Here is a 27,873-nt window from a genome sequence, read left to right as displayed (position 1 = left end):
AACCAACTGGCCACTAGTTATGATATATATGTGATATATATATATATATATATATATATATATATGTGTGTGTTTATATATATACGATATATATATCATATATATGGATATATACTGTGTATATGTATATCATATACATATGATATATATATATATGGTATAGATATAGTATATGTATGAATAGTATAGTACTATAGTACTATAGTATAGTATAGTATAGTATATGTATATGGTATGTATATGGTATGTATATAGTATAGTAAATAGTATGTGTATATACCATATGAATGTTAATATGTAAGGTCAAACTATTGGGTTTGAATCCCCAGAATCTACAAAATTGACCTTCAAGGTGGGAGTCTTTGATACCATCTCCCAAAGTGAGTCTTACAGAGTACTCTGTGGGGGGAAAAAGGGGGATCTTGTGGTCAAATGTTTGCAAAGCAATGTACAATCTTGGAAATTTGCCACATACATTAGCTTTGTAAAAACTTCTAGATGGAATCACTTTCTTTAACAACAGAACTCTTTTTCTGAGAACACTTTTCAATATCCCATGGAACTGCTAGTCTCTGCAGGACATGCTGACCGTGTTTCCCAAACCTGGCTGCTGCTGATCACATTCTCTCTTGGGCCACCTTTTAACATACAGTCCTCCGGTCTCACATCAGAGCTATTGAATCAAGATTCTGCGAGGCTCAAGAAAAGTTCAAGAAGCTTCCAGTTTAGTTGGATTTTTAGCTAGGAGTGGGGCCACAAGTCCGAGGAGTACATAATAATCTTTGTTGTTTGAAGCTGTAACTTTGCTTCATGATTTTAGCCCTTTGCAAAGCATACTTGCCTACTTGTATATAGTGAGCTTTGGTGTATGGAACAACCACAGGCAAACTGCTTCCACCTTTTCCATAAGATCAGATATCATTATGTCATTTCTATCTATGTAGGTTCTCACACTTGGAATGTCTAGTAGAATTTAATGCCAACCATCTATCAAGTCCTTAATCTTCAGCACCTAATCACAAAAGCTATATAATATATGTTTTACTTTTGCCCTGACTACCAGGGAGTTCAGCCAAATCTGATGCTTAGTTATAGCAAATAAACCAGTTCTCATAGTTAGCATATGTATTTCTCCTTCCTACGGCACTGCTTTTCTATTTCTATTTTACTGTTTATATTATTACATTGCATTATTAGGAATTATACAATTTTAGGAAATTGATAGAGAGAAAATAAATACTAATTCATCTTCTAGGAGCCAGTATATAGCAGGAAAACTGTAGAATTCTGACTTCAGTGAGAAAAGAAAGAAAAAGTGCTCAGTACAGGGAGAGTACGTGGATTTCTAAGCTAGGACGTTGAGATTAATATGCCTGGCTTAACCATGAGGCAGCATGTCCACCTTTCTGCAGCGTACGTGTAAGAGCGTAAATATAAACATGGCAGTGACCAACCGGGCCCCAGTGATCTCTTGGATTTTCTAAGTCACATTTTACATTCATTTTTATCTTCTGGGCAGAGGAGCTCAAATATCCAAGTAGGGGTGCTTCAAAATTAGCTTGTTTCTCTGCATAAGGAAAATAAAGCATCTGTCGTGACTTCTGAATCTTGTACATTTTTAATTCTTCAAAATCATTCTCAGAAAACGATCTTAGTGAGATGGCTTGTTGTATAATTGCTTGATTTATTGAGTACTCTGTGGTGTGATATGTTTGTCCTTCCGCCTAATAGGAAGGAGGATGGTTCTCTGTGGGGCTTCTCTCCAAGTCTAACTGGGTGGTGACTGCTGAAGTTAATCTACTGTGCCTCAGACTGATTCACTGTGGAAACATTTCCATTGGGATCTGTAAACAATCCAAAAAGCCAAACTGTCATGTACCTTTTATTAAATGGGGGGGGGGGGGGGTGATGATTAACCTTTAGAGAATACATGAACATGCGACAAAAGAGCAACAAATCAAAGTAGAGTAAAGTACTAAGAAGTTCTCTAGGGAAGAGAAGTTCCAAAATTGCTTGCCAACTTGCTTTCATGTGTTCTTGTCCTGATTAAAAGGTGCTGCCATTTCTAATGGACATGAGGAAGCCATGTTCTCCACATGGGCTGACTTTTCCCCAATGGCATATGTATGAGTTCCCCATACAAACCAAGAGAAATAGAAGTTCTGGCTAAATCTCCTCTCAGTTCATTTCAGACCTCATGTTTTGCACAGAGGAAATGTTGAATAAATGTTTATTTGACTTCATCAGGCCTGCCAGTAGCATCAGTTATTTCCTGCACATACAAATACTTACTTGAACCTTTTTCATAATGTTATGGGTTCAATAGGAAAGGCCACATTTTTGTTCTCTTCACAGGACAGAAGAAAGGCAGTTCTGGATTGGATTTAATAAAAGAAACCCACTGAATGCTGACTCTTGGGAGTGGTCTGATGGAACTCCTGTAAGTCTTTTCAAGCCAAAGAAAAGGAAATGAATTCAAAACAAGTGGCCCTGGAACCACTTGGCAAACCAACCAAAAGAACTTGGAAATAATGAGTGTATTTCCCATGATTCGGACCCAAATCAAAAACTGCACCAGATCTTGATACCAGAAGCATTATGTTAGCAATGTCCTAGGGAGCTTTTGCTAGTCACATAGTTCTGAGGACAGCTGTAGGATCTTAACCTGAAAAGGAATCAATATCTCCAAAAAGATCCCCAAACCACCTCCCATGCCAAGAGTCTCCAGCAGAGAAGCAACTGTTCTTTAAAATAACACCAGGCTTTCTTTACCCCACCTTTCCTCTCCTGCCTAGTATCTTATTATGAGAGTGTGGGACCATTGTCCATGTCACAATGAAAAGAACCATTTTCAGTACATCTCACGATAAAAGCACAGAAATGCCAGCCTTAGAAACATCACCTCCTTCTCAGCCAAAGCAACTTATTTGGAGGAAAAAAGACTTGCTTTTCATTCAGGCTATACTTATAAAAACCTCACTGTTACATATTTTTTTCAAGTACAATGAGGAATTCTCACATTTTCCTCAAGAAGATAGGGGGAAAAAATCCGAAGTAGTGTCCCAGATTGAAATGGGATCCATCCCAGGGCCCATGCAGAATCAAGCTATTCAGTTTCATCTGTGAATTGGGGAGGCTAGCAACAGCCTGCCGTGAGCATTTAATGCAGCTCCTGTTTACTGAGCCCTAATTCTGTTCTAAGTACTAAGATGAATACACTCCTCCATGGTCTCATTGCATCTGGACGATGATTCAATGCAGTGGTTATTGCAATGATTAAATAATTTGCCTAAAATAAGACATAGGAAAGCCAGGATTGGTACACAGGTTAGCTGCCTCTAAAGCCACAATGTTATAATATAATGTCTCCTCATGGGCAAAGTACCCAAACTTTGAAATTGTAAAGATCAACAGAGAAATGGGATCTCTAGGCCCACTACATAGAGAGTGTTCAAATTTGTGTCAAGGAAGGGATTTGTGCTTTCTGTAAGCTATATGCGTATAGTGGGAAGAAAATAATAAGGGCATGCTAGTTGAAAAATAAATAAATCAAGTTCCCACCCATTTACTGCTACTTTGAAAAGGGCTTCAGCACCAGAGAGTGGGAAGAGATCTTAGCGATCACCCAGCCCCACCCATCGGTTTTACTGATGAAGAAACCAAGGCCCAGAAAGCACAAGGGGCACAGCAGTGTCAACTTGCCCCATAAATGGCAGCCACCATATGGCACAGTTGGGTGGCTAACGTCAATATAGCACTTGACAATGAAATGTAGCATGTAGAAATTGAAAACTCTTCATTTTGATTTAGTGAAACGAACTCATTAGTAACAGGAGTGAAATAGACAATGTTGGTTTGAAGTAAAGGAGATAAAATCATGAAGCAGTGCCATGAGTCCATCACCACTCCCCACTGGACAAAATGAATATTCAAAGTCACGCTGAATCATAGCTTATATATATTTAAGTTAGATGAATTGTTGCATGACTGTGTACATGTTTGACGAGGAGTATAAATGGTTTCAAAACATCCTCTTTTTTCCAAATTTTCACCCTAATTTTACTTGCAGTCCATCCACTCTTCTGTCAGATAGTCATTAAATCATTGAGAAGGTTGAATCTTTATTTAATACCCCTGTTGTGTGATTATTCATGGAAAGTGTTGGATAGTTTCCTGATTAAAGCTAGTGATGACTTAGAATTTAGTGATTAGAGACTAAAAGCTTAATGTCTATACACAAGAATCTACATCAAAGGTGAGACTCAAATCTGACAGATCCCTGAGCCTCTAAATTTAACCCAGTATCCCAGGGCTAACCTAATCCTGCCAGGGCGGAAACAGTGCCAAGTTCAGAAGGAAGCATGCATATGATTTGTCCCTTATGGAGGAAGGAGTAGCATGCCTTTTTTAAATAATAATAATAATAAAAAAACACCTATAAGAAAAAAATGATGAAGTTTGATTAGCCCGTTTTTCACAAAGTGGAACAACCTTTAACTGGAATCATATCCAGATATTTCTGAAGCTTCCTCCAGAAATCTATTGTGATTTATTTACAAGGGTAGCTTTTTTGATCTTTTGAAACTTTTTGTGGGGGATCATCATTAAGGAATAATGAACTTCATCTGCTGCAGGTTGTCTCTTCATTTTTAGACAATACTTATTTTGGAGAAGATGCAAGAAACTGTGCTGTTTATAAGGCAAATAAAACATTGCTGCCCTCGCACTGTGATTCCAAACGTGAATGGATATGCAAAATTCCAAGAGGTAAAACTGTTCATAAGATCTTTACTGTAGGCCTGCTTTCTAATAATCTATAGCACTTTCCCAAGTGAAGAGTTACAGAGATCTAAAATGTAAGCACCCTGGACCACAGTACCAACAACCTCCATGATGAACCACATTGTACTATTTTAGCAAAGAATGTGTTATAAGGGAATGAAAAAAGACACCAGTGCAGTATGCTAAGTCAGTTACAGGAAACAAGGATAATCGACTATATTGTGGAGTGTTATGATTTGTTAATACAATCTGGAAGAAATGTCATGGTCACATTACAAGCAAACAAAATTACTTGTCAAATGAGTAAGTAAAAAACACCTAGCACAGTGTGTGACACACAGTAGGCCCTCAACAAGTGGTCATGTCCTTCCTGCTTTAATCAGGGGCCTCCCTTGAGCCTCCTCTTCAAGTATGAGAACTAGCTATATACCAAACAGCACAAAGTACCTGGTTTTCAAATGGTCTTTGAAAGGTGAAGTACAAAATATTGTGTTTAGAGCGGAAGTAATTCAGAGATTGCACACCTGCGAGAAAAGGTCACTCAAAGTGGTTTGCTTTCACTTTGCAGATGTGAGACCCAAAATTCCACCCTGGTACCAGTACGGTAAGAACTGTTTTGAATTTCTAAGTATATGCTATTACATACCATTACTGTATATTACAGTCCTCCATTCAAGTCTCTTTTTTCTTATGTCAATCTAGAACTAATTTGTTCAAATTAACAAATCAATAATAAATAATCGACTTAATAAATGTCACTAAATATGATTAAAGACTAATATCATAGCTTAACTCCATTTTCATGACACCTGATTTTCAAATATGCATCTACCCCAGAACTTTGAATACAAATGAAGGTTTCTTATGTGAGCTAGACCAAGGAAAATAAGAAAATTATATATGTATGTGTGTAAATATATTTGTTTATACACACACAGAAATTTATTTTTTAAATGCTGAGTGACCAAATTATGAATTTGGGGTCAATCATAGCATATCCTATTTAAGTCTGCATTATATCAGTCAATAGTTTTTGCATGATTGGCATTGTTTATTTTTCTTTCAGATGCACCCTGGCTCTTTTATCAGGATGCAGAGTACCTTTTTCATACCTATGCTTCGGAATGGTTCTCCTTTGAGTTTGTCTGTGGCTGGCTGCACAGTGATCTTCTCACAATTCATTCTGCACACGAGCAAGAATTCATCCACAGCAAAATAAGAGCGGTACTTGAATACAATTAACCATGAGAAATTTAGAGCATAGCTCCTTCTTCTGTCCTCGGGAATTTTTTTTCTTTGATTTTAGACACTTATTTACGTTTCATTAAAAGCCATAGATTTTTGAGAACCTGTTTTTTTCTGATACAGAGATTAAGAGAAAATAATAGAAACACAGGTTTATTATGTTGGTCAGTCATTCCACTTCTTTTATTCTTTTTTTGTTGTTGTTCTTTCTTTAATAGCAACAATGGTTAAGTAGAGTTTTAGTGCTTCTCTGAGGTTCTTTTGATCATTCAACACGTATTTATTCAGAGTCTACTCTTCTAGGGCTTTATCAGTGATTAAAATTGTCCAATACTATTGCTTTCTGGGAGATTAGTCTGGGAAGAAATACCGTAATCAATATAAGTAAATAGAATTACATAATATTTTAGGAAAAGATAAATGGATAAATGGCATGGAGGAAAATAAAGCACAAATGAGGGACAAAGAGTACCTGGGACAGGGTTGCATAGCTATTTTAAAGTTTTGAATTTTACTTCCAAGAATGCGATATTTTTAAGTTTGTCAAGATTTACTATACAATACAGAAAATAGTAAGAAATGATTTTCCACTTGAACTTAGGATAAAGACTAGACTTACTCTTTTGAGAAGCTAGGCTAATTAGAAATGAGCATACAAAACCTGTTAAATGATATTAGAAATAGACTGCCAAGGAATAGAGTACATTTTCAGTGTATTTCTTCAACAAGCATTTATTGAGCATGAGGTATATGTTGGACACTGTGGTATTTGTCAAAGACACAGAAATGTGAAGCACACAAAAATGAGATGCAGTCTCTATTTTTAAAAAGCTGGAAATAATGGGACGTAGAAAGTAAAAAGGAAGCAGTATGTACAAATTACCAAGGAGGAACTGAGGGTGGAAAACCTCACTCCCAATTTTCCCTAGGAACGCTTGGAAAGTAAGAAAAAGCCTTTTTTCTTTTTCTGTAATTTAACATTATTTCATAATCTCCAGGAATCCTTTCTTGCTCTATCACTTTTCCATGTTTGTAAGTTGACATTTAAAACAAAGGTCTTGTATCTAAGCATTCTTTACTTGTAAGAGAAATGTCTTCCTCACCGCTCATGGGGCTTTCTCATTTCTGTAATCCTGTTGGATGCCCGCACAGCCTGTGAGATGCAGGCAGGTCAGGACTGCTACGGAATGTTGATGGCAATGCTGAGAAACAGAGGGTTTAGGTGACCACCCCACAGTCCCACAGAAACTCAGTTGAAGACCAGGCACCAGAACCAGAGGTTCCCCACTATTGGTTTGTGAGCTATTTTACCACCCTTCCGCTCCAGCAAATGGAACACTCAAGCCAAAATCGTAATGTTAAGTATCAACAAATTGCATATCATGATGTCAGAAAATATGTTTATTTCTTTAGTTAGACAGCAGACGCCTCACCCAGGTGGTAATAACAAAACATCCAATGAATGGCTGAAAACCAATCCATCAACATGGCAAAGCACACATCTCATTTGGGCCAATACTTATCATAACAGTGTCAGGTGTTGTGCTAGGTACTCATATTTGATGACATTTAATCTTTCCAAGAACTCTGTGGGGAGTCCATTACTAGTACCTTTTACAGATAAGGAGGTTAACCCTCCAGAGAAGTACAGCGATTTGGTTGCACAGTCGCTAAGTGGTGGACTTTGGAAGTGACCCCAAGCCATTTGACTTACAACATCATTAAAAAACCCTCTACTGGCAGCAAAACAGTAGCTTCAAGGGTAGAAAAGAGCACAATGCCTTCATTATATTAACATGCTGGTCCTAAAACTCCTCCCCCCAAAGATGGCTCCAGCTCTGTCTCAGACATGAATAATGAAGGGCCTCTTTGATCTTTCCAACAGTTTAGCTCTCTTGGGAACATCTGCGGGTCTTTTTTCTTCAACTTTCTCCTTTTTGATTCTTCCAATCTTCGGTGGTTGGGAAGCCAGTAGGAATGGTGAAGTTAATGCCTCCCATACAGGGAACAGTAAAATTCATGGGTTTAGCAGTTTGAGAAGTCATAGTACCACGATCTAGTTGAAGACAAGATATAGTTGTGATCTCAAACAAGAAACACCTTGTGGTGTCTTATATGGCAAAATTGTTACCCAGCCTGTGACCACATTAATAAAGAATGCCCTGTCAGTATTACGGGTGAACAGTTGGCTGATCTAACACCACATTGTGCTACAGAATAAAATGATTAGATGGTATAGGATGTGGAGACTAAGAAAGGGGAAAGGGATCCAAAGGGATAGGGTGTCAATTTAGAAAAAAGGAAGTTGTAGCTTTCTAAAGCAATTCTTAGTTCTGCACAATTTGTGGCCATGTTAGGCACTTTTTGTTGTTGGTGGTGGTGGTATTTATGGTGACCATTTACATTTCATAAGAAAGAAATCCCATACCTAAGAACAGCCTACTGGAATGAATTAGTCCACAAGTTATTTTATTCCGGAAGGAGAAACTAAACACGTAACTCAGAAATGCGAAAACAAAAATGACATTTAGTTGAGGGGAACAACTAATTATTGAAAAAGAAAGTTGGGTACAGTTTTAAAAATCTGAAACAGAAGTTTTTTTAACGAAATGTGCCCATCTTGGAAAAGTGATGAGTCAGTAGTTTCTGTAGGAGTAATAGAGGCCCACAAGGCATGATGAGACTGAATTTTTGAGTATCTGTTTTTAGAGTCATCTTGTTGGTCAAATCAGTGCCAAAAGAAGTAACAAACTGCAAGCTCTATAGGAGTTGTTTGGAATGAACTACTAGCCAGTTTGTCCATTTGGCTAATATTTTTATGCTGTATTTGTGCAATGTTTGAATTTTAAAATTTTGATTTTTCTCTTACTTTTAAAAATTAATTTTAAATATTTCTAACAAAAAACATGTATCAAATTTATTAGTAATTTTTTCAAAGTATGGTAATTTAAACCCTTAAAATGACTTTGTTTTGCTATTTTTATGGAAGCATTTTTAAGAGATGATGGTTTGTTTTTCCTTTTATTGTTTAGTTGATTAATACATTGGCTATTGCTGTGTTGTCTTTTCGGTAGTGTTCTACCCATGATGCTATCTGGAATGGCTGTCTGTAATAAAACATAACTGATATTACAAAATCCATAGTCATTACAATTTTAATATTCTTTTATATAAAAGAGTTTCAATGTCTTCCATTGTTATGGTTTTATACCTATGCTAAAATTTAAAACATCCATTGGATTTTTCACTCTGGATATCTTCTAGCTTGTCCTTTGCAGTTCTGTTTCCATATTATAACGGGTTATGATGTGCCATGTGGAAGATTACCATGCTATAATTGAGGTAGTAATAAATATGCCACTTAAGATGCGCTAGTTATAATTTTTCTTTAGAGGTCCTTAATTGGGGCAGTAACAGTCAGGCTGTGATTTCCACTATTGTTGCATGTGAGACCTCTTTAGATTGAAAAAATTGTTGTGGTTCTCCCACTGAGTTCACAGCTAGTCTCAGTGGAACCATTCCAAAGTCTGACAACAGGAATCTAAATTCAGCATGTAAGAACACGTCCATGAAACAACACCTCAGGGATCAAAAATTATAGTTGCTCCATGTTGTATTATTCTCAAATTGCTGATATGGCAGACAGCCACAATGCTTAAGGAGTAAAAATACCTGTTTATAAATTAGTGTTAGAGAGCTATGTGGTTCTTTTATTATGACTTGAAAGTCATATGGGAAAAAAAATTATATTACACACACACACACACACACACACACACACACACTGGGGGTGCCAAAAAAATGCATACAAGTGGACACTTTGGTAAACGTTGCTCAAGCAGTACTTCGCCATAATCAGAAGTGTCTGAACACTGATGGTAACCACTTTGAGCACCTCTTGTAATTGCAGAAGTCAAACATGATTTGTATTCATCTTTTGTTATTGGTATATATTGAGTATTACATTTTAATACAGTTTTCCTTTCTTAAAATCTGTATACATTATTTTGGCACTGTGTGTGTGTGTGTGTGTACATGTGTGTATCTTAAAATGTATATATATATATATATATATATATATATATATATATATATATATATCTTAAAATGTATGCCCAAGTCTTTACAGAGGAAATGGAAGTGCAAATTTAAATATATAATGTCTTCAAATTAACAGGTTCTTGCATAAATAATTGGGTTACATTTTACACACACACAATAGAGTATGTTGATTTAGAGATTTTAGAGAAATGTTTATTGCCTCTTCTTCTTTTCTAGTTTAAGAGGGAATTTCAATTTCCTGGGCCATAAGTCCAGTATTACATCTGTTTTAATGTGTGTCTGTGAGCATGTGCACGTGCATTGTGTTTCAATTTTATACAGTATTGTACTGATATCTGTGTTATAAATAATAGTGCAAAATCAATAAAATATAAAAGGATAATTTTCTAGTTGTCAAACACTGGAAATTCGGTAGTATTGTTTCGTCCTTTATTGTATCTCTGTATTTGAAAGGGGGAGGGTGCTAATACTCAGTTTAAAAGTTTACCAATCAGACTACTGCCTAAAATTCAAAATCTTTTTACTATTGATGTTTTTATGCCTTGAATTGTTTTTCAAATAGTGTGACATATGTGATGAACTTCTATAAATTGCTAAGAGGACAAACCACTAAATTTTTAGTCCATTTTATTTTACAATGTTACTTTTTATATCCCAATTATGAGACAAAATTTACTATTAAATACATAGGGAAAGTTGTAAGAAAGATATTGCATGTGTTGTATGAAACTAAAATTATTTTCAATATTTGATTCCAATTTTCCTTCATAATGAGGAGGGAATAGTTTAGAATAATGAAGTTTCAGGTTTTCTCAAGATGCCAGGCCTTAGTGTATGTACTTTTCTTTAGATAATTGGGTAAAATACTGAAGAATAGAAAGCTATTAACAGCAACCCCATTAATCTTAATAATGAAAAGGGAAAACAACTGAACAAGTGCTGACATTTTCTTCCCTTTTTTTTTTTTTGAATAGCTATCAAAGTATGGTGTAAATTGGTGGATTGGACTTCGAGAAGAAAGAGCCAATGATGAATTTCGGTATGGACCTAGATTAATTTGCATTTAATTTTGTTTGGCAGGTTTATTTGCAGAATAATAGACAGGATCTTAGTGATCAATTTGTTGAACAGGCTTCAAACATTATCTTTAGCTTATACATTTTTATGTCCCTAACCAAAGACATGAGTATATTTTTTAACTTAATAAAACATTATGCCTTCAATCCATAACCCAGTACTCTAAGAATAGTGTTGGAGACTGTACGTGCAGAGTGAGAGAAAACCTTAAAATTTTTAATTTTCCTGCAGCTGGAGAGATGGAACCCCTGTAATCTACCAGAACTGGGACAAAGGAAGAGAAGGATCTATGAATAACCAGAGCCAGAGATGTGGCTTCATATCATCCATAACAGGTTATTTTATTCATCCATTTTGGGGTTTATAATACAAACTAATAATTTGCAGGAGACTTTTCATTGCATTGGTTCAATGAGAAAGTTTTGTTTGGTTATTTTGCTTTTCAACTGAATGTGTTCAATTTCATCAATCTTAGGCTTAAGGATGGCCATTCCTACAGGTTATTCCATGCGTCAATGTGGAAATAATTTACATCCAGAGAAGTCCTTCCTCATGAACCAAAACAGCACCAAAAATGGGCCAATTGAAATGGGTCAAAACTATGCCTGCCCAATACTATTCCCTATAAAATTTCAGTATGGGCCCATTTTTTAATCTCTTCCTAGTATCCAGTTTATAACTGGCCAGAACTTTAACCTCTATGAAATTTACTTCCAAATTCCTATTTAAGAAAAAATCTCCTTGAATTCAGTATTCTTTTTTTAAAAAAAATACCTGGCATTCATCGCTGTGTGCCTTAGACCAGCAACTGTTTGCAAGTGGTATTTAGAAGTACATGTATGTTGAAGACTGTTTTGTTAATTCTATTCATCAGCACAGTGTTACTCAGGTTGATTGTCCACTCATTTCCATCCCACTCTTTCTATCCAATAAAAGATAATGATGTTTCCAACTCTGACACATTCATAACAAACTTGTGTGCCAAGTCAGGAGCAGGATAAACATGGAAAGCAATCTTAGGTGTATGCACACATCTTTAGAGAAAGTTAGGAAAGAACAAAACCGTGTGGTTAATCAGCTCGCTTTTGCCAGCAGGTGTCACAACAGCCTATGAAAAGGCTGTTTTGTGATTCTGGAAGACTAGAAGCTACTCTGCACCGAAAATAACATTCCAGCGCCTCCTTCAAAATGCCATCATCTTTTTAGCTCTTATCCCTCATACTAGAAAACTGATTCTGCCCTCGCAATTAACATGCACCCTTGCCCTGTTCTGGAATTTATAACTTGAATGCTAGTGAAATGCATTCTCTAACCTCTGAAAATACAGTGTTTCTAAATGAGAAAACATTTTCCAGGCGGCTTATGACTTTGGCTATAGCTTCCTGAGGGCATGTCCATACGTGTGCCTGTTTTGTTCAAGGGTCAGGATTCTGACCTTCTTTCTTAGAAGTTCATGAGCTAATTCTTCTATATTATTATATTTTCTAAAGAATTGTGAAGTGGAAAAAAAAAGAATGATAAAGTAGAAATGATCCTCTGTTGTTTTAGAATCTTTTCTCTCTTTACATTGACGTTGAATATTTTAAAACAAAAATATTACTCTACAAAGTATTCCTTTGCCTACCAAGTCAAGTAGTCTTAGGACTTAAATCAGTTCTGTGATTTCAGCTGTAGTATTTGTTTATTTAGTTATTTGTTTGTTTTTTGCCTGTGCAAAATTCCTACATGCTTGAATTAGAATGACTGATTTTGGCCCCTTGCCCAGTTAGCGCTTATCCCTAGAGAACTCAATGATTAGTAGTTAAATTTAGTTCAATTTTTAGATTTAAAAGACAAATTATGATAAATCATGGCAGTCATGAAAATAGTGTTCAATAGAGAATGTTTACAAAGAGTCACCATTGTTTCTAGTCATGTCTAATCCATTTTCCCCTCCAGGACTCTGGGCTAGTGAAGAGTGTTCAGCTTCTATGCCTAGTGTCTGTAAGCGAAAAAAGTTTTGGGTCATAGAGAAAGAGAAAGATACACTGAAACAGCATGGAACATGTCCCAAAGGATGGCTATATTTTAACCATAAGGTAAGCTTGTTTTCAAACATTCTCTTTTGTAGATATTAATTTTAGCAAGTAATGGAAAAGTAGGTGTGTCTTTGAAAAACCATGATTTGTCCACTGGACCTGGAATTTTTTTATCACAACTTTTAAGAGATTTGAGAAGCTTTCGATTTAAGGAATAAACCTCTTGGAATAAGAAGTGTTTGTCAGAAACAGTCTTGACACCACCCTTCATTTGTATATTCAGTCATTCATTGTGCGGTATGACTGTTTCATTAGTTGTGATGCGTGTGCATGGGTGCGTGTGTGTCTTAGGCTGTGCTCCCAAATGAGCTGTCAACTCCAGAGGGCCCACACTCCGTCATCTCCTTCTTCCTGCCTAGACCTGGCATAGCTCTGCCTGCCTTGTGAATTGACTGACTAATAATGTACCTCATCAATGGCTTCTTGAGCCTCGTCAAGCTGGTGCTTCCATGCAGAATTGATTTTCTTTTTTTTTTAATTGCTAGTGGGGATATTGCAGGCCAGATTTATTATTCCAGCTACTGCCTCCAATTAAGGCCAAGACTTCCCCTCCACTCCTTTTGCTTTATAATAAAATAACTTTATAGGCCTTAGGTGAAAGTAATTAAAATGCATCCCAAATTTTAAATAGTTACCCTTCAGTTGTGGACAGCCAGTTTTTAGTCTATATGTTCAGTTGTATTGGCAGGGCAGTCTCTCCTTTGTGATCTTCCTCTTTGTTAATTTGCAAAATGTGGCCATTGGGATTTTACATGCATGTACTGAGCACCCACTACATATTTGGCACTGATTTTTTTTAGTTGAGATAAAATTTACATAATATAGAATTTATCATCTTAACCATGTTTATGTGCATAGTGCAATTGTGTAAAATATATTCATATTGTTGGGCAGTGAGTTTGCAGACCATTTTCATCTTGCAAAACTGAAACTCCAGACTCATTAAACTATAACCCCTCATTCTCCCCACCCCCAGCCCCTGGCAACCACCATTCTGTTTTCTGTCTCTATTAGTTGGCTTGCTTCAGATACTGTATATAAGTGAAATCATAGAGTATTTGTCCTTTGGTGACTGGCTTATTTCACTTAGCATTATGTCCTCCAGATTCATCTATGTTGCAGCATGTGTCAGAGTTTTCCTCCTTTTTTAAGACTGAATAATATGCCTTTATATATATATTTTTTATGTATATATATATACATATATTTGTACATATATTTATATGTATATATATACATGTGTGTATATATATATATATATATATATATATATATATATATATATACACACACACTACACACACACACACACCAGGGGTGCCAAAAAAATGTATACACATAACTTATACTCATCTTTTGTTATCAGTATATATCATTACAATTTTAGTAGTTTTTTCCTTTCTTAAAATGTGTATACATTTTTTTGGTAACCTCTGTATATATGTGTGTGTGTTATATATATTATATATATACAATATATATAATAAATTATATATACATTAAATTATATATACATTAAATTTTATATATATATATATATATATATATATATATATATATATATATATAAAATTTTGTTTTTCCATTCATCCATCAATGGACATTTGAGTTTCTTCCACCTCATGACTGTTTCTGTTGGATAATTTCATATATATTTGTCCTTTTGTGTCTGGCTTATTTCACTTAAAATGTTTAGAGATTCATCCATGCTATCGCATATATCAGAACTTCATTCCTTTTTATGGCTGAATAGTATTCCATTGTGTGAAGATAGATACCACATTTTGTTTATCCATTAACCTGTTGATAGACTTAGATTGCTTCCATTTTTTGGCTATCGTGAATAAATATGCAATGAACATTGACATACAAGTATCCCTTAGAGTCCATGTTTTCAATTCTTTTAGCTGTTTTCAATTCTTTTACCTAGGAGTTGGATTGCTGGGTCATGTGGTAATTCTAGATTTAACTTTTTGAGGAATCAACAAACTCTTTTCCACAATGGCAGAACCATTTTACAATCCTGCTAGCAGTGCATGCCAGCAATTTCTCCACATACTTGTCAACATTTGTTATTATGTGTCTTTTTTATTGGCATCATCCTAGTGCATTGGAGAGTTATCTCATGTGGTTGTGATTTACATTCCCTAACGGCTAATGGTTTTGAGCATCTTTTCATGTGCTTAATGGCCATTTGTATATCATCTTTGGGAAAATGTCTGTTCAAGTCCTTTCCCTATTTTTAAATTCATTATTTGTCTTTTTGTTGTTGAGTTGTAGGAGGTTTTTATATATTGTGGGTATTTAACACCTATCAGATATGTGTTTGGCAAATATTTTCTCCTATTATGTAGGTTGTCTTTCTACTCTTTTGATAATATCCTTTGATGCACAGAAGTTTGTCATTGTAATGAAGTCCAATTTATCTCATTTTTCTTTTGCTGCTCGTGCTTTGGTCATCATAGTTAAGCACACCTTGCCATCTCTCAGTCCCTGAAAATGTATCCCTTATGTTTTCTTCTAAGAGCTTTGTGGTTTTAGCTCTTAGATTTAGGTTTTGGTCCATTTTTAGCTAATTATTGTGCCTGCTAGTTTTTCACAACTACTATAACAAATTCATCCTGGCCGAGGTCTGTAGGGAACAGACACAAAGAAATACCTATCTTGTCGAAAATTCACATGTTTGATACAGACATTGACCAACCCAGAAGCATGAACACAACTGTTCTCGTTACTAAGTACTAAGTCATCATTCCTCCCATCTATAAAAGACGATGTCTTAAGGAAATTCTCAAATCCTTGGCATTAAAGAAATAATTCTTAGAAACTCACAATGGTTAATTTTAGTTCAGCCCTTGGTTATTATCCTTTCCCCAAGTGTTTTTAGCCACACAGCTTAACCTTATGCCATTTTCCTCCTGGGTAAGCACAGGGAGTATGTACCCACATGGGCACAGGAACAGGGATGGTAGGGCCGACCCCATGCAAAGAGCAAGCAAATACTTCCTTTGAGAGGAATAGAGAAGGGCATGAGTAAAGTGCAGACACATACATGAGAGGAGAAGGGCTTTCTGAAGCTAGCTGTGAAGCAGGATTAAAACACCCTCCGTGTAGCTCAGAGTATTTGTTTTAAACCTTTATTGATAACTAACAGCTGGATTGGGATTCACAGCCCTGATCAAATATTTAGAATCCACCAGGTGAGCTTTTTAAAAATATCAAGGTCCAGTGACATCCTAAAGATTCTGATTTAATTGATCTGCATGGGATCCAAGCATCAGTATTTTTTAAAAGCTCCCTCAGTTATTCTAATGTGTAGCCAATATTTGCCCAACAATGCAACAATAGCACAGCTTAGTCTTCAAGTTATTCAGACGACTTGATTACTAAGGATACTGTCACAGCAGGCTGAGTCAGAAGGTGATCTTTTACAGAGTGAGGTTTCAGGGTCCCCAAGTGTGTCTCTCCATCCACAGTGCCTTCCCCTGCATATTAATGGCCAAAATCCCACCACTGTGCCTTACTCATTTGCCTTAACTCTTTTCTTTATGTTTTTAAGAATGATATTTCTGAGATTGACTCATCTGTCATCTACACCTTGGAATAAGTGAGTTTATCAGATTATTAGAAAAGCTGGTAACAGGGTTGATAACTTATAGGAGTGGAAACCCCAGTAGGGATGGTTCCCCTGATTAATTAAAAAAAAAAAAAAAAACTAGAGAAGAAAAACTGGGAGAGAGCAATGACAGACATCACTGACTTCACAGTTCTGAATGACTTCAATATATTATGTCCCATTAAACTTTGCTTCTTGTTTGTCAACTTCCTAAGACTAATTTTTATTGGTTATTTCTAAGAAAAAAAATCTTAGTTGGTTGATTAATTATCTAACGTGTAGAGTTTTAAAACAAATACCAGAAGTGAAGCAACTTTTTAAATGTTCATAAATGATTTCCTCTGTGTTTGATGATATAAAAGAGGCTTGAGAAAGGATTACCCCGGGAAGAATGAATCATCTAAGATACTTGTCACAGCAGCTGTAGGAGGAAGAAATTCTGTGTGTGTGTGTGTGTGTGTGTGTGTGTGTGTGTGTGTGTGTGTTAGATTAACTCTTGTGTTTCTATTTACATATTTTTATTCAGGGACCTGAATGAAGTGCTAATGGCTGCTTTGCACCATCTGGTTTGGGATTAACCAATATTTTATTTCATGCACAACATAGTTTTTCTGTAAAAAATACTTTCTCTTCTTTTAAAATTTTTTTCAAGTTCTTAGGATTTCATTCATTCATTCATTTAACTGTGTTGGATATTGGTAACTCAATGGTGAGGAAAAATACACACAATCACTCTCTTTTGGAGCTCATAGACTAGAAGAGGAACAAACATTAGTAAATCAATTAGGAAAATAAGCATAGTTTAAAACTGTGACACATGTGATGAAGGAGACTTACAAAGTTCTAGAAAACTGTAACTGGAGGACCTGACTGAGGTGGTCAGAAGGACAGGAAACATTAAAAGTAGGCGGAACAGCATGTGCTAATGTCCTGTGGTGAGAGGGAATGTGACAGAGAAACTATGGAAGAAACTAAAGGAAGCATAGAGATCCAGAATGTGGGAAGGGGGATGAAAGTAGGCAAGAGTGATATATGTTAGAGTTTCTGGTTTTTATCCTAAGAGCAATGAGAAATCCCTGAAGGGTTTTAACTAAAGAGGGACATGATCAGGATTGAGCTTTGAGAAGAATCACTCAAGCTTCAGCGCCAAGGCTAGACTAGAAGAGGGCAAGAGTGAGAAAGGTAAGAGCAGTTAAGAACTTATTTCAATAGTCCGGGCAAGAGATTAGTAGCTTGGGCTATGATGATGGTGACAGATGGTGACTGTGGGGCAGTGGGGATGGTTGGGGGAATGAGACATGGGATTTCCAAAGGGTAGGATTGAAGGGGGGATGGAGTGGGAGGGCAAGAATGACTCCTAGGTTTCAGGCTTGTATAAATGCAGCACTGACTGTGTCATTCAACGTCAGTAAGAACCCTGGGAGACCACATCATGGACGGTGCAGATGCCTGACCACTGCACTGCACTCCCGAAGCTGAATAATACTGAATGTCAACTGTAATTTAACATATATATAGTCATAGGATGTGGAATACAGCACAGGGAATAGAGTCAATAGAATTTTAACAGCTATATATGACACCAGAGGGGTAATAGATTGGGGGAGGGGAATTATCACTTTGTGAGGGGTGTAAATGTCTATTACATTGTTTTGTACACCTGAAACAAACAAACAAACAAAAATGATGAAACCTAGATCTAGAAAAGTAAAAAAAAACAAAAGAACACTGCAAAAGAACCAAGTCTGGGGGCAAGTTCTTGAATGCTATTTTTAAATTTTGAGCTGGAAATGACTTGGAGACAAAAACGAATTTTATATTCAAAACTTGTTCAGAATACAGGAGGATATCCCTCATTTACCGTCATAATCAGAGATGTGTTAAACTTGATCACGTTTTGTAAATTAGTAACTAAACAGTTTAAATTAAGGATGGTGTACTTCTTGTTGTCGTGCTTTAATTATTAACGACACCATTTCAAAGTGTGTTAGTAAATATGATATATTTTTAGAAACAGTGAAGTCCTGGTAATGGGAGGCTACACTCATATAGTCAAACTAGTAAATCTTGGCTGAGGCAAACGTTGGGGGGCAGGGGTGGAAGAAGAGGGGAGCATGTGTGTGTGTGTTTTCTGGAGAGACTTGTTGAGCTAACTGAACCAATAAGGTTCACTGGTATTTATGAATAGTTCATTAGTGTGACTATCTGACACAAGGTAAACTCACATTAAATGATAAGACTTCCTAATAATTAGTATGTGCCACTCTTTGGAGTTTGTAATTAGAGGAAAGAGGAAAAAATGAAAGAAATAGATAAAAGAACAGTTGTCGTAAAATGAAAATCCTTTAAAGCCAATTCAATTTCTTTGTGAAGCAAACAAGGTAAAAGGAACCAGAATTGAACATGTCCTTCCTCTTTTAGTTGGTAACTCAGTATCAGTCTCGATCAGGGTTTCTGGTTTTCATACTAAGAACAGTGGAAAATCCCTGAAGGCTTTACACTGAAGAATGACACGATCAGGACTGAGTTCTGAAAAGAATTACCTGGGCACGATTGACATTTGGGGCTGGAAAATCCTTGGTTCTGGGGGACTGACCCAGCCATTATAGGATGTTCAGCATCAACCCTGGTCGCTAGATGCCAATAGCAACCCCCGCACCTCAAGCTGTGAAAACCAAAATTGTCTCCAGACATTTTCAAAATATCCCCTGAGGGGCAAAGTGGCCCCATTTGAGAACCATTGGACTAAGTCCAGAATACCTGAGAATGTTATGTGACAATCATTTCAGAATCTATTGGCTTTAATTTCTTTCCATAAATATTTATTGGTGACCTTCTTTATTGTGATGTTCAAAGAGGAGCAACATTTAGTCTCTCGGCTTTTTAAGGAATTTATGACGGGGGAGAAGGGACGGAAGACTGACACCTTTAGAGGGTAAAGGAGGATGAGGAAGGATGCCATTCCAGAGGAGGACGGGGAAGGAGGCTCTCTCAAGTGTAGGCTTCCACACTAGCCTCGAATTATCTTGTAGCTGAGATTTTTTTCCAGTGGCAAAATCTTGAGATCTGACCGACCAATGCTCAGGGTTGTCTATGTTTATTGATGAGAGAATATTCCCATGGAATATCCTTTGAATAAAGTCTCCCCTGACTTCTCTGAATGTGTTATAGCTTTTCTCTTTTCTCTCTCTCTCCTCAACTCCATCTGGCCTTACTAACGTTTAAATTGCACTGAGCTTGGGGTGGGGGTGGGGGTGGGGTGGGGGACTTTCCTTCAACCCTGCCTGTCCTGCCTAGTAGTTACTGTTCCTTTGCTCCTCCCACAGTGAGTAACCCCTGCGATGCACAGACATGATCTCTCACGAGTAACGACTGACTCTCACTGCCAAATCCCACAGCTTTCTTTTTGTGTTCGTTTGACATAGTTGGGCACCCTCCCTTTTGTTTCTCCTTCCTAGGTTTCCTTCGTCCTGCCCTAGCTTCTCTTCCCCCTGGGCTCATGTTTTCTCTTCTGTCTCTCCTTCCTCGTGGTCTTCCTGACCTCATAGCTGATTCCACGTTCTTGGTGAATTTAAATACCTAATGTGTTTTTGACTCCCCGGTATTTCTTTCTCATTTACAGTAAGGATGTGTATTTCCAAATGAAATTGAACTAAGCTGTTATCAACCACCCACAGAAAGGTTTTTTGTTTTGTGTTTTTTTTTAGATTAAAATCTGCCGCTATAAACTTTGCAATCAGGCTGGCTCCGTTTTAAAAGGCATACTATTTTTCATTGAGCAAGAAACATTGTTCCGATATCCTCGCATGACAAAACACATCCTTGTTTCTGTTCCTGCCTGATGCAAATGAGAGCGAGGCATTGACTCACTCTAAAAGCTGGTCCTCTTTGTTTTTACCTTCACACCTTTGGAGCAGCTTAAAGACAAAAGGAGTCATTTCTGCCCAAGAAAATCACAAAGAATTTTCAAGACTGCTCCTCATTGTTTTTGGGAAATTGTTAATTCATTATAAAATTGCAGAAATGAATGTTTTTGACATTTTTCATAGTGCCTTTTGGTGAAAATCCCCAAAGACCCGAGCGGTGGGAAGAACTGGACATCTGCTCAAAGTTTCTGTGTGGAAGAAGGGGGGACACTGGTCGCCATTGAAAATGAGGTGGAGCAAGGTACTCATGTGCTTAGTCAGGCAAAAATAAGCATTTCTATTCAAATATTTATTAAAATATTCCCCCCCAAAACTAACATCTCCAAACCAGTATTTTCATGAATTTTCTGTTTTACCTATAAGGTTCGTATCACGACACCTGTAAAAGTTAATACACTGCATTGCTTATAAACTGTTGACTCTTGGAGCCTTTTATCACACTAGTAGTAGTGGAAAGAATAAGGACATATTTACGATCTGTATTTCAAAATGGCTAAAATAATCTGAGGTATAGTCTATTATAATTGCATGGTATAATTTTATAGATCCCTTTAAATTTACCTCTACACCTTTATTAGATATTTAGGCAATTATATACTTTAGTTTGAACATAGCAAATAAATCCTCTTTGGTTAAGAAAGGCATTCAGTGAGCACTGGAAATTGTTTTGTTAATGATATGATGAAATCTCAGGCTTAGCCAGCTAATTTCTGTCAATTTAAACTGAAACAAAAGTGAAACAGACTGCATTACCTTAATAAGGACAAAGTAACAAATTCCGACAATTGATTGGTAATTAAGTTTTGCTGTCAATTAAATAAAATCATGGTTATAAACAGAATTGGCTGATTACCCAAATGGTTTATATAATATTAAATTTTATAATGTACTCTTATTTTTCAGCTTTCATTACTATGAATCTTTTTGGCCAGACCACTAATGTGTGGATAGGGTTACAAAATGATGATTATGAAAAATGGCTAAATGGAAAGCCTGTGGCATATTCTAACTGGTCTCCATTTGATATAATAAATGTAAGTTTTAACATTTATTTTTTAGAAGTCATTTTAGCAAGAGATTCAATTCAAGATTTGTTAGCTAAAGTTTTTTTTACTTCCTATATTTTGTAGGCATAATTTTTAATAGTTGGTTATTACTATATTTTAATAATGTAATTTCATATAATTTTTATATGTTCCATAAATGTAATTACTTTACTCATCACAAGAATTTTTTATGTTTTAGGTTATGAAGTGATTTTTGAACAGGTTTATTAAATGCAAACAAAAGAATAATGGTGTTTGAATTTTTAAAATTATGTCCTTAATAAAAATGTGAATGTTTTAATAATGTTATGTTACCACTTTTTTTGACAACATGTATTCTTTTAAAGATTCCAAGTCATAACACCACCAAAGTTGAAAAACACATTCCTCTCTGTGCTTTGCTGTCAAGTAATCCTAATTTTCATTTCACTGGAAAATGGTATTTTGAAGACTGTGGAAAAGAACATTATGGGTTTGTTTGTGAGAAGATGCAGGGTAAGAAATGCTTGCTTTTTTATTCCTTTCATTTCCGTGGCCCACTCTTCTCTTCATATTTATTTTACATGCTATGTCACTGACAGTTTCATAGCTAACAGTTGCAGGCACTGATTCTTTGAGCTTTACATACAGACGAGTATATGTAGTCATTTAATCTCCACTACCCCAGGATTATGCCCTCTGTTGGGGTTCTAAGGACCACTTGAGTAATGGCCAAGTTTATGTATCCACTTTGGTTATATTAAAAGTCTTTATTGCTTGGTTCTGGGATTATGTGTCTGTTTAGGTAATAAAAAAAGACATTGAGAAAATACTGGAAAAGAGTCGAGGAAACAAACCAACTCAATATGTCCCCCTTTCTTGGAACTCTAAAAGTGATCTCTGTGGCTAAACAGGGCATGCAGGATGTTTCTAGATCTGATGATGAGAAGCCCCAATACTTCCGGTGTGAAATCCCAAAGCCATACTATTACAAGTAGCCAGTGGGGTTGATGAACAGTGAAGGCACCATAAGTGACCTTGAGTAATACAAACAGCAACAACAGCTCATATCTCAGTGCTTTACTGAATGTTAGGCTTCCATGTACGATGCCACCCTAGGAGGCCATAATGTATCTGGAGCTGGTGGCACTCTGGGCAGCCTCCTGTGTATATGCTTACTTGTAACATGAATTATACCTCGTATTGCGGCATACATGTGAACCCTTTAATGATACTAAAGATCATCAACCCATCCTCGGAAAAGCAGTTCCAGGGAAGCCCTGTTTCCTTGTTTACTGTTATCACTTAAGCATAACAGTGGTCAGGAACTGAAAGAAGATACCAGATCAATTTACTTGGTAAAGAGATTAATTTCACTTTGGTTTTACAACACGTCCTACTGCTATATTGAGGTAACATCTTTAAGTAAAAGTCACATTCCCACTTTGTCAGTTGTATTTGGGAGAGTGTGGCAAGAGGAGGAGAAGGGAGCAAGACACAACATTTACTGAGTGACTACCTATGTCCCAGGTACTATAGTAAATGTGTTATGAGAACAGCAGAGTCTTGTACGGAAAGAAATAATATCAATATACCATATACTTGTACACTTATGGTGTACCTGGCGCCGTGCCTTGGCTTTATAAGCCTTGTGCCACAAAATCCTCACGACAAATCTGTGAAGTAGGTAAAAGTCTCCTCATCTTACAGAGGATGAACTTGAGTACTAGAAACAATAAGTAACACACTCAAGGTCTCTCAATTAAATGCAAGGATTCTATTCTGAGACCTTGATGTTGATCTCTTCTTGAAATGTACTGCTGACCACTTTCTCTCTGATGTTTTTGGGACTAACAATGTATTTTCTTCTTTTGGAGATAGTACAGAGCAGTGATGGTTGAGAGCATGGGCATGAGTTCATATGGCTCTGGGTTCCTACCTCACCTCTGTAAATGAACTGTCAGTCAAGGTTCTTCTCTGCACCTTGATTTATGCATTTATAAAATGGAATAATAACTATCCCAGGCTCTATGTATATACAGTGCTTAGCAAGTTCCCAGCATATGTTTAAAAAGTGATAGTTCTTTTTATTATTATTTCCAAAACATATTATCCAACTACACAAATTCTTTCAGTCTACAATGAATACCCAAATTCTGTTCTTGTTCTTTATGGGCCATATAAATATGTTTATTTTGGGATCATAGACTAAAGTCTCTTAGCTGCATGAAAGAATAAAAATGTCTGAATAAAAAGAGAGACAAGGGCCAAGTGAAGACCCCCAGTTTGGAATTTGGTTTCCAATGGATCATTCTTTTTCACAGAAATGGTGGCAAAACCATGTTGCTTAAAGTCACTCATGTTTTGAAACTTGATAAAATCAAGTACAGAAGGAGAAATTCACATATGAAAATACAGATATATAACAGTGGGAAAAAACAGTTACATTGGTAGTTGGGTCACATAGACAAATAATTTCAGTTACTTTAATTTTATAAATTATTATCATTTTAAAATAGCTACTTTGGTATTATATTGGTTTTGTATAAATAACCTTAAACTTCATACATAAGCTGGAAAACAGGCTTCTAGCAGAGAACAAATAGATGATAAAAGTGTGATCCATCACAATTTACTTAGTGAATAGGTGAATTTCACTTTGGTTTGGCAACATGTAATACTTCTATATTGAGGTAACATTTTCAGGTAAAAGTCAAATTCCACTTTGTCATTTGTATTTGGGAGAGTGTGGCAAGAGGAGGAGAAGGGAGAAAGACGCAACATTTACTGAGTGACTACTATGTGCCAACATGATTTTGCCAGCTTTTTCTATTGTAAGTGTCCCTTGTAGACAGCTCATTGAAGTCTACCCACACATGTCTGAGGAAGGCCTTACTAATATTATAGACCAGAAATTTGAGGTTTTGAGAGACTAAATAATTTCCCAAGATTTCTTAGCCATTTAGTGTCAGGATTAGGGTTGAATCGGAGGTCTTCTGACCTATCCACACCTCACTATGCTCCTTTTCAAGCCCAAGTATAATAAAACTAGTATATGAGTACAGAGGGAAATCCCAGCCACTTTGGATCAGACAGTTCAGAAAGACTTACCTTGCTTTTGTGTTTCACGTTTTCAAAATTTAGCCTATGCTAGTACATACTGTAATACAGAACAAAAAGGCAAGCATACATATTAAAAAGAAAACATCTGTATGCAAAACGCAGGCTTGGTTTTTACATGATCACAGCTGCTCACAAACAAGAAAGCACTAGTGATCCCCGGTGGGAAAGCCTTGCCTTTTAATTCTTAAATCTTGACTCTGACAGGTGACATTAAAAGTAACGGTTTATAAGAACTTGTGTGTATTTCTAAGCATTTATTAATTTTTAAACTTCTTTTATAGCATTTACACATGTAAACATTAAACATGATGGTAGCTATCATGCAGTCTCAAAAGTGTAATGAAGTATTATATTTGAGAATATGCACTTGTGACATTATGTTTGCAGTGCAGTATAGGACTACATGATAGATGTCAATATTCTCTTAGTAAGTATTACGTTCTGCCAGAGTAGCCCATGGGAGGCCCAGTGTAGCGAGCAGAATGAAACCTACGTAAGGAGATAGCATCAGTTCCACCGAGTGGTCCATTTGGCAAGGGATGGTCAAAAATAGGAAACCTTCTAGAAATATTCCATACAAGCTTTAAAGAAACTCATTCATTAAATTTCCTAGGTGTTTTCATTCTTTAGCATCATCTACACTTTCAGGGAGTCTCCTCATTTTTAAATAATCAAACCCTGGGAAGAAAAATGCTGAGGTTAACAGCAGCATGGATCGTGGTGACAGGTTCCCATGCTGATAAGCCTTGCTTCCCCCCTTTCTCATCCAAATGCTACAAATGATTTCTGTTGTTGTTCTTGTTCTAGATACTTCTGGACACAGTGTAAATACATCCGATCTGTATCCAATCCCTAATACCTTACAGTATGGAAACAGAACTTACAAAATAATTAGTGCAAACATGACTTGGTATACAGCGATAAAAACCTGCCTGATGCACGGAGCCGAGCTGGTCAGCATTACAGATCAATATCACCAGTCCTTTCTCACTGTTATGCTCAACCGGCTAGGACGTGCCCACTGGATCGGACTGTTCACTGCCGATGTAGGTGTTCTGACATCCCTCGGACAGACCTTAGATAATTAAGTTTCACATCTCAGTGACATAGCACTGAAATTGGCACAGAAAAAAAATTCCCAGAAAGAAGAGTAAATGTAACATTTAAGTACTTGGTTAATACAATAACTACTGAGGAGCAGCCTGTGACTACAACATAAAGGTGTACACCTTTTTAGAGTAAATATCTATTTGCCTAATTTCTGGAAATGAATGCCCTTCAAAGATTCTCTGGAAATTTCTGAGAAATTTCACGATATTGCCTCATGCGTGCACTGGGACACATCCTAAACTCAAGCACCTGCATTTGGGTAATTTGTTGCATTTACGAAATCCCCAAGAAAAATGAATCATGCTTCCTGCTTAGAAATGTTATTATTAATTAATGCATTACCCCTGGAAATTTAACATGTAGGTTATTTTCCCTCGCCAGGGATGTGGTTTGGAGAGTAAGGTTAAGGTTATTTTTCAGTTTTCTTTAATAAAAGTATTACACACTCAAATTACTGAAAAGTAAATCTATTCTGTCCAGACCCCTAGTTCTATTCCCTAGTGTCAATCACTATAAACAGTTTCTTGTGTGGCATTTAGAAATTTTCTGTATAGGCACATATGTACAAATAAAATGGAGGAATATGTATATTGTTTTTTAAATACACATGAGCTCGTACTATATATGCTGTCCTTCAACTTGTTTTTTTATTGAATATACCTTGAACAGCTTTCTATGTCAGCCAATAAAAATCTAACACATATAAGGATATACCACAACTTATTAAACCAGCCTCCTATGAATGGACATTTGGGTTCTTCCCAGTTTTCAATTACAAACAGTACATAACAAATGTCCTTGTGCAAGTAGGATGAGTTCCCAGAAGAGAAGTTGCTAAGCACACTTTATGTTTCTAACAACTAGTGCCATATTGCCCTCCAAAAGTTTGCACCAATTTATATGCCGACAGCAGTCTTGATACCATCTAGTTTTTTCACATCCTTGCCAACACTGAGTATGTCAAAATTTTAATCCTTGCCAGCGGGATAGGTGAAAGGATAGTACTTCATGGTTGTTTACTATATCTTTGTATTACCCAATAATTTAACTCATGTAGTCAATTTTTGCTTTATGGCCTCTGGATTTTGTATCAAACTTGGAAAGATTTTTCCCCATGCTAAGAGTATAAAATATTTAGCCAAGTTTTCTTTAGCACTTTTATGTGTTCAATTTTATGTTTGAATCTTTGATCAATCTGAAATTTGTTTTGGTGTAAAAAACAAACTATTGATCCAACTTCACTCTGATTGCTTGCTGGGAAATTATGGTGGCAGGGAGCCAAGTATTCCCAAAAATCTAAAAAAGATACTACTTGTGGCAGAGATTCCTAGATCCCCTGAAATAGAAATGTAAGATGTGGAACTATAAATCTATGTGTGAAACAAGTGGTGCTCAGACAGCACAGTGATGCCACCAGCAGTGCCATCCTTGGCCAGGAAATGATGGCTCAATTTCCTTTCACAGAATGATCTTAATTTTGACTGGTCAGATGGCACCAAATCCTCCTTCACTTTTTGGAAAGATGAGGAGTCCTCCTTCCTTGGTAACTGTGTTTTTGCTGACACCAATGGGCGCTGGAGTAGCACAGCCTGCGAATCATTTCTGCAAGGAGCTATTTGTCATGTACCTCCCGGTAGGTTCAATTCTATTCAATTCAAGAAATATGTACTGTGCATATTTCTATGCAAGGCACTGTGCTAAGCAGGTGCTATGAGGAAGAGTAGTAAGGAGTACCGTTCCTCAAGAAGCCTCTGGTCTGGTAGGTGATATACCAACAAATAACTGTTAAACAAGGCAGGGCTGCCAAACCATATGAGCAGTAGCAACTG

The 27,873-nt window shown here is 36.5% G+C and overlaps 1 protein-coding gene across 1 annotated transcript in view; it reads left to right on the top strand.

Annotated features, from left to right (window-relative positions):
• Nucleotides 1-27,873, top strand: part of PLA2R1 (phospholipase A2 receptor 1) — a 103,435-nt gene that overhangs the window by 61,696 nt on the left and 13,866 nt on the right. Inside the window, exons 14-25 of the mRNA XM_019727258.3 lie at nt 2,356-2,440; nt 4,635-4,767; nt 5,351-5,386; nt 5,849-6,006; nt 11,064-11,128; nt 11,398-11,501; nt 13,105-13,244; nt 20,910-21,027; nt 21,690-21,820; nt 22,180-22,327; nt 25,742-25,980; nt 27,509-27,677. Of these exons, the coding sequence (XP_019582817.3) occupies nt 2,356-2,440; nt 4,635-4,767; nt 5,351-5,386; nt 5,849-6,006; nt 11,064-11,128; nt 11,398-11,501; nt 13,105-13,244; nt 20,910-21,027; nt 21,690-21,820; nt 22,180-22,327; nt 25,742-25,980; nt 27,509-27,677 (1,526 nt within the window). The remainder of the gene's footprint in view (nt 1-2,355; nt 2,441-4,634; nt 4,768-5,350; nt 5,387-5,848; nt 6,007-11,063; nt 11,129-11,397; nt 11,502-13,104; nt 13,245-20,909; nt 21,028-21,689; nt 21,821-22,179; nt 22,328-25,741; nt 25,981-27,508; nt 27,678-27,873) is intronic.

This window comes from Rhinolophus sinicus, chromosome 17, assembly GCF_057876585.1.
Source record: "Rhinolophus sinicus isolate RSI-liver-muscle chromosome 17, RSI-T2T, whole genome shotgun sequence".
Classification (NCBI taxonomy): Eukaryota; Metazoa; Chordata; class Mammalia; order Chiroptera; family Rhinolophidae; genus Rhinolophus; species Rhinolophus sinicus.
This window is presented reverse-complemented; position numbering and strand designations above follow the sequence as displayed.